Here is an 11,582-nt window from a genome sequence, read left to right on the forward strand (position 1 = left end):
AAAGTTAAGTTTTCAATGCTTATTTTACAATTAAAATTGACTGAAAAGAAATTCAAAGTTTTTAAGAGAAAGATAATGCCGTTGTATCACATTTAAATGATATTTCAATGATATTTAATAACCAATCCAGTATAATATAATTTATTTGACAGGACTTTCAATAAAACACTTTTTCAACTTTTGAACTATATATTTTTCCTTGAGATATAATATCTATAATAATTACAAAGACCGAGAAATAATTTGAATTACAAAACAATCCGTTGTAGACAGAGATTTTTAATTGTAAAAAAAATTACAATGTAAATGATTATAATCTATATAAATCAATCTTTAAAACAATACATTAATATGTATACATAAAAAAAAACACTTTTTGTAGTAAAACTTAAATAGTATTTTTTTACATTTAATATTCTCACATTGTCTCAGGGAAGGGGAATGTTTCATGATGCTCAACTCCAAAACATAACTTACATAAGTCTTTCACGGTCTATGACAGATCTTCAATGACATTTCTTTGAACAATGTGTGCGTTCTGTGTACATGTACCGCCCCGAGGTAAGAGTCTTGGCTTCCCAGAACGGTTAGCCACTGGTTTACGCACACTAGATTAAAGTTTCAAACTTACATTCACAGAATAAGTTTAGTTATGATTTTCTTGCGTTCATTTGCATAATATAATAATTCATCAAATTGATACACAATTATTTCGATGGATCCACCATCTTGCTGCAGACTGATGTCCATGAAACTGGCCAATCAGAGGGCTCTGGAGTCTTACACTATAGATAAAATAATTAAATATAGACCGTCAGCCGTGCTGCATTGCCATGGGTTCTGGCACACACCGCTGGGAGCGTCATGTAGTTACGGCGTAGGTGCTACATAACTACACTGCACTTCAAGCGGTGTGCGCCAGAACCTATGGTAACCATAGCAGGCCGACAGTCTATATTTAATTCTTTTCGTCCATGATGACGCTAAGTACGATTTCCTTCACCAGTGGAGGAAAAAAAGAAGACGAAGCTGTCTGCCAGGTAAACTCACCGGTCTCCCAGGACGATGCATTTTCCGCACCCATACATGTTCCCAGAACACACATGTGTGATATTTCCCCAATTTTACTACATTCCCTTCTTCCCTTAAACATCATTACTCATATGATATCCACAATACTCTTAAGATTATTCTTAAAATATTCTTGCAATAAAAGGTTTTAAAAAATCAATATATAATTCAGACATAATTTAAAAAATATAGTCCATCATATTTTATAGCGTAACAGCTATTTTACAACAACTTTGTGTGTAAAATTGAAAAACAATATTAAATATTAGGTTACATAGTAAAGCAAATAATACCTGGCCGGTTGAGATATGATTTGCGAAATTTAAGTAATAACTTTATTTTATTTTTAAATCCAAACTGTAAACGAGACACATAGTAAAATAAAGAGTCGAGTGGTTATATTGCTCGTCTTTAAATCTGAAAGTCGCTGGGTTCAATTCTAAGCAAGATCATTACCAAATACCATTTGTCATTGGGCTCAGTTAATGATGCTTTCTAACAAAAGGTCGTTAGTATCAAGACCAGGGTTAGGACAGTTCCATTACCGAAAACGTAGAAAACATAGTGCAAATAACACTAAACATTTTTTGACAAAACTATTTAAAATAATAATTTTTCAATTGAGAATAATTGTAATTAAGTTATAAGTGAAAAGTTTGAACAAAACATAAGTATAAAGAATAGAACTAATACGTTCAAATGGTTTTTTTCAGCATTTCGGTGGGTGGAATGAATGGCTATTGTAGGTGAAAACCTACAACAAGGCTGTTTTCAAATTTGACTACTTTAATAAACAAAAAAGTCATTAAGTTTTTCACATTTGTACACCACCTGGTATGATAAATACTAGATTAACCAGAAAAAATGTTAATTTTATCCATAAAGTGGACAAACTATCAGTTTTAAATTAGTGCAAGTCTTTTTAAACAGTAAATTTTAATTGGTTTCAAAAATGAAAATAAATCTTGTTACACTTGTAGCAATAGTGGTTGGACAAGTAAAAAACAATATTTCTATAAAAAAAACATAAGGCTTAAAAATAGCAATTCAATATTACGCCCTGATTCCCAAACCGGCCACATATTTACATTTTGGTACATGGTACCAATCAAAACACAACAAACCGAAATATCTACACAACTAAAGCGAGAACACATACAAGTTAAAATTAATACAATCACATAAAACAGAATCATAGCTAAACGACAAGGTTCAGCGACCGACCTGAAGATACGACAAAAACACGGATTACAACTGACATCCAACTAACTATTATTGTGCCACAACTCTAAAACATGAACTACGTGGCACGCTACGACTATACGATCCTCGCCAAAGTATTTTATTTTCGTCACGACCTGCGACGCGTCTTACTCTAATGGTATATCAGTTAAGGATATTGCGGGTCCGACAAAACATCTGTTTCACCTCGCACTTTAGTCGAAGAGATTGTTCAGAGTAAAAAAAATATATTTGAAAATCAACCTTCGAACAACTTCCTAGGAACTTGGTATGCCCCTAAAATAAATGAAAATATATACAAATGATAAGATCAAATGAAAATGGGACCTAAATCAATTAAAATTTCAAGTCAAAATATCTAAACTGTCGGCATGACTCCACTCTAAATTCGAAGATGTATTCGGTTTTTTTTATTAAATATTCAAAATTCAACTAATTGAGATCCCATATTTTAAATTTGAGAAACCGATGCCAACCCACCAAAAGAGATGTAGGATATGCGAGAATGTTCTCTTATTGGTGAATATTATGTCTAAATATTATGTTAAGCGTGAAAATAACATTTCGGGCAAATATGAAAAAAGAAAGATATGAACATTTGATAAGTTGACATCGGTTTTTTCTAAGCTAGGCCTAACTTATGCCTCAGTCTTACTCAGTCTATAATAAGAGAAAACAAACTTACACTATCACAAAATCTGGACTTTTACAACATAAACAAAGGTGAAGGTGATGGTTTGTGCAAAATTTCACAACGTTAAAACTGTTAAATACATACAATGACCTTTCTTGTACTTGAATAAGGGCGAATCGATAAATTAAACTCTTCTTGTAACAGAATGAACAACAATTAATGTTTTAAAAAAACGACTAGATTACATTACACCTGTCTTTTTACCTTTCGGCCCAAGTAAGGACTCAAATCAAGAGCATCCGCTGTTTACAATATATATATTACCAAAGTTGTCAAATACAAAGTAAAATGGCATGAAAAAATTATATAAAAAAGTATGAGCACTTCTCAATTTTTTATTTCAATTCATATCTGTTGTTTTGTTACTATTTATATTATAGTAATAAACTAAATAAATCAAAGTGATAATACTCTATTCAGAAAGCTACAACCCTGTTTTGAAGAATCCTGGGCATTGTTTCCAATAAAAAAATTTATAATCAGCAGATACTCACACTAATCTCGACCGAAGCGAACCTTAAAATAAAAATTAAAGAAGTACTATCCGATAATCCGTAACTCAAAGTTACTCGATAACAAATAACAAAATTGACGGCGGCATCAAATCCGACAATAAACTCTATAAATTAATTTGAAAAAATAAAACTTAAGTAAAAGCTCCATTCAACTAGAGTGCGCGCTAAAACTATCGTTTTGTACAACGGAGACCAGACGAATCACAGTCACGAGGAAAATAAAATACTGTCGGCTCTGTCGTGGATTGCGAGGCTGCATTGATGGTCACAGGATGATGTCGCAGATGAGACAAAGCCGCCTGACGCGACCTCCGGGTGTCGCCGCCTGATGGTGGCAAGGGACTGCGTCGTAGTCTTCGGGTGGCCGCTTACGAGAGTGACGGCTCATCCGAACCTCGTCGTATTCATCCAGACGACTCCCTACAACAGAACGGTTCTACAAACACGAGTATCGTGCCCCAAACTCAATCGCATCCGCTTCCGATTATTACGACGTTTGCCGTCTCGGTGCTCTGGAATAAATTAATTATATATGAAATAATTGGTACGAAGAAATTTTTTTAAAGCATTCCTGGTCGATATTAAGAGAAAAAATAAACCTAACACATTTAATGATGGGAAGTTTCAATTTATCGATAAGAGATAGTTTTTTCAGCTATCTCAACTAAGAAAATCATACAAGCAAAGCGTTATTTAAGTACAAGAAAATCTAAAATGATATTTTGATAAAGAAATATTTGACAACGGATAAACATAACATACCTCAGACAAACCTCAACATAAAGTATCATTTGACACTTGCTACTTATGTTTCTGCAGTTGTTTTTAACTCCGCCATTTTCAGGCTTACTCAATCCTGAAGCGATTAGAATAGCTATTAGAATTTTAAGAAATATTTACAGACACATTAGAGAGTTTAAAAAGGAAAAAAATCAACCACTCAAGGAGTCTGTATAGATAAAGGATACAATCTGAAATCCAGACTGATTTCCCGCCGTGGTAAGCAAGGAACTAGCTTTGTAGGTTAATGTTAATGTTTTATAACTCTTAGTTAATTTATAACCATAAAGGATCAGTTAATGGTTTATATACGAGGCAGGCCACCTGACCAGGAAGAACAGAACAATGGCCTGCCCTGCACGTGGATTTTATTAGCCAATAGTCACACCTCACCTTTTGCTTTCAAAACATAGAGTTTCTTACCTCCCAAAACCTAATGCAGTAAAACAAAACACAGTGAACAATAAACATGAGCACTTACCACTTCCGATCCACCAAGTGGACGCGATGAACCGACGCAGCCCCGGCACCAACGCCAGTTGTCCCATGAGGTACGAGTCATTACGTAGCGCCTGGAGGCTCAACAGCCGCAGGTCTACGGGCTGAGACACCGCGTACGTCACACGCATGGCCGACTGTGCGGCTGTCGAACACACCATCGGGTACAACTGCTGGCCTTGCAGAGATCGGAATGCCACTCCTGTTGCAAAAAAACGTGTTTTTGGAATGTAAAATGTAAGAATTTAATACTCGGTTTTATGTTGTAATAAAGTAGGAGTAAGAAGAAAAGGAAGGATAAAAAAGATGGCAACAGAATGTAGAGGGGGGATTTAATAAAATTGAATACTTGCATACTTGCATGAAACAGATAATGCATAGGTTTGCTGAAAGTCTCAACCAACTATTCTGTCAGAGTATCAGATTATGAGCACTGGAATACAATTCTCGATGTAGTAGACACTCAAAAGCAAGGGGGAAGCAAGTCTTGAGATCAGTGGACAAGGAAACTCCCAACAAAGCAAACCTACAGACTAGGCAAATTTCCATTGGTTGGATTTCACTAAAATATTCCCTTCCAGTTATCAGATTTATTTTATATTTAAATAACATTAATTTTAATTGTGTGTTTTTTTATTGGATTGTCGATAGCTAAGTTACGTAGGAAATAGCGAATAAATCTGACATGTTTAAGAAAAAAACTAAATCAAACAAATGGAAATTCAATTAGTCTGCTGGTTTGCAGCAAGAAGTTAATGTTGTATTTTAACATTATGAGGGAATGGGAAAGAAAAAAAGTCCCTTTCCTACAGAGTAATTATAGCAAATTGTACAGCTTAAGATTACACTTCACATACTCTGTAAGCTTATATTTTAGTACAAGAGGCTAAACAATGCTTTAGGTTTAGAATATAATTTTAACACGATCCTCAGTAGGGTAGTAATGTTCAAAAGATTTTATTCTCAAAGGAAACAAATACTCAAGTGTTAGTAGCTTATGGAAATATTAAATCAATTTATGTCAAGCCAACACTTTTTTTGCCTCGTTTTGACGGGATTGTGTAAGGAATTTTACAATCAAGTAAAGTAGAATTTTGCTTAATTATATTTATTTTCCTACTTTAAGAAAATGAACATGATTCCAGATTGAGAAACTTCTAAAATCGTTGATGGAAAAACTGAATCAAACCTTTTAACAAGTAAAGTACACAGTTTGAAAGCTTGACGACAAAGAATGTGAGATACTCACCGAGAGGACGACGATTCAAAAAGAACTCCAAAGTTCCCTTCCACATGTCAAGATAGATTCCAATAATACTTCCTTTACCATAAGGAGGACCGTACCACTCAGATTTTCCGTTGTGCTGCAGTTTACCTAGGAAACAAAACAAGACTCAAAACAATGTTGAAAACCGACAGACATACAAAACCTAGTATCATTTTTTAATGAAAAGCAAAATGTCGAAATGGGAAATTTTTTTAAGGGACCTAATTTATAGTGTTCAGTTAGCCTACCTGGGAAAATCAGAGTCCCTACAGAGGTGAAAAGATACAATGAAAGGTCACATTTAACATAACATTGAAATAGGTATTTGCTTTTCTCCTTCTGGACATTTTCAGTGAGTCGATTGAAGGATACAGTTTCAAACAGAATTTTCCCAGATAACCTTGCTGATTTGTATTCCTTTAACAGATCTTAACCTAGTTCTAATTTCTAGCTGATTTTGTATTCAATTTACTCTCTAAAGAAGTTCAATATTAGAACAAAATATTAGAGTTTTGTTTTGTGATATTTGTGCGGAAGATTAAGATGAGCAAGTGCTGAGAAGACCCAAAAACACCCTTAAGCCGGGTTTTCCTAGGCGCGGAAGTGGAGAGCAGAGAGAGGAACACGGAGAGCGGACTCCACTTTTCTTAGGTAATTTAATGTTACTGTTTTCCTAGAAGCGGAGCGGAACACAATGTTTATCTCTTTTCCCCTTTCCGCGTTCCTCTCTCCGCTTCCGCGCCTAGGAAAACCCAGCTTTTTTTAAGAAATATTTGACTGGAGACCTGCAGGCACCAGACCGCTAAGAAGGCCTAAAGTAAGTTGAAAAGACCAAGTAGCTTGACAAAGACCTCAGGAGTAACTTGGGAGCAAGACGAAAACTGAGAAGAATAACTTAGAAGCGCTTTTTTGCAGAGGCCAAAAACCTAAACCTATTTAGGTTAAAACGGCCATAGCAGTAAGGAAGGATTTGTTATCTAACTGGATTCCAATTATCTCAGGTCCAAAATAATTCCTAACCTTTTTCAGCAGTTTAAGTAAATAATTTTTTATTGAAAATCATTAACAGATTTAGGCCTATTGATGGTGGAAATAATTAAACTGATCAATAGCAGGCCTAAATTAATTGAGTTTGTGAATTTGAATACAATCGACAAGCTTAGATCATTAAACTAATGAAAAGTTTGATCTGAAACAGCTAAAACATATATTTATTAGTTTCAGGAAACAGTCTTTGTACTGTCTTTTTTTTTCGATTAATTAATGGTCTAGAGATAACAATCACAGTTTGGCTTTAACAATAAAAATGTCACTTACCAGTGTAAGAGAATCCCCAAGACTCCTTGTCCGATCCCAACAAGCTGCAAAACTGATAAGCAGACTTGTCCAACTGGGCTTTCTTGGTTCCTACACCAACCATCTGTAAAAATAAATAAGTTAAACTAAACCTGTCCTTCCACAACCTATCTTAGGGTATAAATTAAATAGGTTAAAATAGTAAAAATTTTGTTGATGGTATGTGACTGGCGCTGAAATTCATTGAATTGCAAGGGGCTTTCGGTAGAAGAACAGGAGGTGTCCGAAATTAGAAACTCGTGGTACACTGTCTTAACCTCCCCACAGTTGTTATTGATGTAGAATTCATATAAAATTATCTTTCTTAACAAAATGTAGTACAGTAATAGAAATTAAATTCTGATAGGTAGTTAATTAACTAGCCTAATTATTTATATCTTGGCACAGATTCTAGTTTAATTTCATTTTCTTATAATAGGCTATTTACAAACATTATATGCTTGTGACTTTGTCAATTGCACACATGTGTTTAAAGAAAATAAAAATCTTTGACTTTGACTTCATCTTTTCCCTGCGGGTAGGCCTACAGAAGTGTTAAAGCCAACTCACCACATCCGTGCCGTAGAGTGCCGTCAACATCTTGATCTCCCAATAGTAGATGTGGCCTCGCTGAAAGGGAGAATCCCCTCGGATTGCGGCAGTCCCGGAGCTGTATCCCGGATGGAACTGGACTTCCCGGTTGTCATTGCTTAACCGTGTCGTAGCAGTAGCTAGCTGCTGGTCCCAAGCCCATTCATGCACTGAAAAACATCACCGGTTAGGATGTGAGGGAAATATACTTTGTGAAAATAGTGTAGGCGTGAATAAGTGAAGTGGATAAATTATGTTAAAAAGAGTGGGCCTCCTGGAAACAGAGAATTTATTCAATTATTTGAAACTTGGAGTCATGGTTATTTGTATTTTAACAAACAAAAGATTCAAAAGCTTTATTCACCATTCAGTACAAAAAACTTGGACACAGGTTTCTTTTAAAGGAGTAATATTACATAATCAATCACAGACGGCACCTTAAAGTAGTATTTTTTGCACTATTAAGTTTATGATGCTAAGTAACGTTTTGAATTAAAAAATTTATGTAGTTTCCCCCATAAAAACTCCAATAAACACGGAAAATTAAAAAAACTACGTAAGTTAAAATCTTGTTGGTATCTAAACACACATTTCAGGTAGGCCTACCTAAGTAGGGTATTTAAGTTATGTAATTTAAGTAAATTGTTACCGTCAACGTCGATCAGCCTATAGTAGGTCTAGACCGGTACCATAAGTTAGTGTTCAATTTGGATGAATACTTAAATGACCCCTGAGGTAAGTTTGCGTAATTCGTTGGAAAAGTTTTAAGAGGGTCATAAGTAGACGATTTTAATAGAAGTGTGTGAGCTAAAGAAAAACCAGTCATGACCTACATTCTACCGTCGTTGCACGTGTCAGTTTTACTTTTTAAATTTTGTGTTTTAAATTTGTGTTTTGGCCAAATAATGTATAATGTTTCGTGTATGTGTACGTGTTATTTTTTAACTCTGAGCTTTATGACGACGATTTAATGAAATAAATCAATTAATGTAACGTTTGATCTTGATCTGAAGATGTGTTAATTTCTACACTAAACAGCTGTAAGTTAGTTAACCAACTAGAAACTAGGATCACTTATGGACACGTAATTTAAACCTTTTGTTGTAAAAATCTGTGATCCAGAGGCTATAGGCTACCATAATAATAAAGAACGCAAAAGATGTCCCTAGTGTTCTTAAACTATCCAGGACTAAGTTAGCTCTTGGGCTATCCTAAATAAAAATTAAGATTTAGGCTAACATGATCGCTGCGGCCCACCAATGGCAGGTGTAGCCCCAGTGCAGCACAGCGTCGAGTGATCCTGTTTGGCTTTCAAATATTTTTGTTGTTCAAATATTGTTCTGAAGTATAGGCTAGCAAATGACATGCTGCATTGTGACAAGAGTTGACGTAGTTTGCTGATACACTCACAGATAGCAGTGCTCACTGTCTGGAACTAGCCGGAACCATTGTATTGCCAACTGGAGGTATAGAAAGACGAGACCAAGTTTATTTCTATGCTTGCCAGAAGGGGATTTACCTGGGAAATTTTCCAGGAAACAGCTGAATGGTGAACAAAGCAAGTCACACAGTACACGCTAACGTAGTATAGGTCCTCCTTTGACCGACCCCAAGTTATTTTACAATCGTCTTAGCATTGCATGACAAAATCTAAAGTATTGCACTGTATGTGTTTAATAATCAATTTAATTTATAAGCATCGAATAAGTTATTGGGCCTCGATTTAGCCTTTAGAAAATGGATTTTGGTTGTTTGAATAATTAGTGTTAGATCAATACAATAATTCCACAGTTCGATAATCCTATTAAGTTAGAGTCAGATATCAAAGTTCTGCAGGAAAAAATAAGTCAAAGAAAACATCAAAAGGATAACAAATAAGTTAGTAAGAAAAAACAACGTTAAAATTAATTTGAATTTATCAGGCCCTAGGCCTACACATTAGCATTTTTGTATTATGATAACTGAGATATATACGAAAATATAAGCAATGAATGGCACTGAATTGTCATTAGATTTATTTTATAACAATAGTTTCAGCTAATATAGTGGGATAAACAATTTAAACTTTGCTAAATTTAAAATTTACCTTCTATATCTTCTCCACAATCGCAAATCACAGGGCCATTTTTGTATTCATGACAATTGCAGAACGATGCATCAAAAGGACTTGTGTAGTCGGGATCTTGCTTGCAATAGACAATACGCCTGTTTATTAACTCCATATTAGGATGAAATTAGACCACTGAACATAACAAACTGCACTCAAAACAAACTCTTATCGCCGCTTGACAATGTCACAACCGCAAATTATAATAATGGCCGTCTTCACTCCGTCCGACGAGAAACAATTGCGTTGTTTGTTTTTCTGTCAGCTGTCTGTAATTGTAATTTTACTGACTTTCTGCTACCAATTTTAGTTAACGCCGAATAACGCGATATTCGAGAAATTTCGATGACGTAACTGGTCACAGACGAATAAAGAAAACTGGTTTTTGTTAAAAGCCAAGCAGCACTATATAAAATAGCATGTCTCAAGTCTCATAGAGCTGACACTGTCCATGCTATGGGATGTCAACCTTGTGATATATTTCTGTCAAGCTAAAAGAATAAATTATTGATGATTCAAACTTAACACTTTTATGACGCGTTAATCACCGCTGTGTGCAAATAGGAAGAACGCCAAAACACAGGATACACGTAGTTAGGTCCACTAACCATAGTCACCAATGGCAAGGTGAGAACCACAGGGATAGGAGAGAATTAAATAAGCATAGAATTATATTCAGTGGCAGTGGTGGTTCTAAGGAAGGGGGGCTACAGGAGCAAAAGCATTGGACCCCGAAAAAATAAATTTTAACATACATTTCGTCTTAAAACGTAACGGAGGTTTTTTGATACAGTTCTAGACGTTGAAAATGGCTGTAAAAAAGTCACTAAACTGCATTAAAAAACAACATTTTACAGGAGGATGACCTCCAGACCCCACTCCTTTCTTGGGAAACCCTAAACCACCAGGTAGCCCTCTATTACTACCACTATTTGAATCTTGAATCTAGCCCTCTCCCTTTGGTCCTAGAACCGTCACTGACAGTATTAGTAGCTGCCCAGGTCCAGGAGCTACACATACTTCAAATCAAAACATCTTTATTTTCCCTACATGTACATGGGTACAAAAATAGTGTCAAAGTACTAAACTAGCCTGGATATAAATATATTTTAAGTATGAATATTTATTCAATGATTTCCTCCATTGTATAAGGTGCCTTTCCAATTCAATATAATTTTTTTAAATTTAGCTTTAAATAATTTACAATTGATTCCTCCTTTATATAGGCAGGCATTTCCTTAGAATTAGTGATCCAGCAAAAGTCAGTTTGTTTTAGGAGAATTCCAGCTTATAGGTTGAAGTTACATCCTTTTTATGTCTTGTATTGTAACTATGTGGCACAACTGGCTCACATTGTATGCTGTCTCTTTTAGCTATACATGCTATTTATTGCAAAAACTGTTATATTTAGATTTTTGAAGTGATACTTATTGACATGTTTAAAATGATCATAAGTTTTGAGTTTAGAGTAAGGTACCAGTG

The 11,582-nt window shown here is 35.0% G+C and overlaps 1 protein-coding gene across 1 annotated transcript; it reads right to left on the minus strand.

Moving 5' to 3' along the window:
* Positions 1-187: 187 nt before the first annotated feature.
* On the minus strand, positions 188-10,340 carry LOC128992632 (SPRY domain-containing SOCS box protein 3-like). The gene is made up of 6 exons (XM_054416313.1): positions 10,080-10,340; positions 7,973-8,163; positions 7,385-7,487; positions 6,050-6,175; positions 4,784-5,002; positions 188-3,942 (listed from the first exon to the last, which is right to left on the minus strand). Exons 1-6 carry the CDS (start codon positions 10,213-10,215, stop codon positions 3,788-3,790), a joined length of 930 nt encoding a protein of 309 aa, XP_054272288.1. The 5' UTR covers positions 10,216-10,340; the 3' UTR covers positions 188-3,787.
* Positions 10,341-11,582: the final 1,242 nt, after the last annotated feature.

Source organism: Macrosteles quadrilineatus, unplaced genomic scaffold (assembly GCF_028750875.1).
Source record: "Macrosteles quadrilineatus isolate MER2022 unplaced genomic scaffold, UCM_ALF_1.0 Scaffold_1__1_contigs__length_201487025, whole genome shotgun sequence".
Lineage (NCBI taxonomy): Eukaryota > Metazoa > Arthropoda > Insecta > Hemiptera > Cicadellidae > Macrosteles > Macrosteles quadrilineatus.

Coding starts and splice junctions, on each gene's coding strand:
- LOC128992632 (XM_054416313.1), bottom strand. CDS start 10,215: ATGGAGTTAATAAACAGGCGTATTGTCTATTGCAAGCAAGATCCCGAC. Junction 8,164..10,079: donor TTGTGGAGAAGATATAGAAG/GTAAATTTTAAA, acceptor GATGTTTTTCAG/TGCATGAATGGGCTTGGGAC. Junction 5,003..6,049: donor TTTGAATCGTCGTCCTCTCG/GTGAGTATCTCA, acceptor TTTTTGCAACAG/GAGTGGCATTCCGATCTCTG.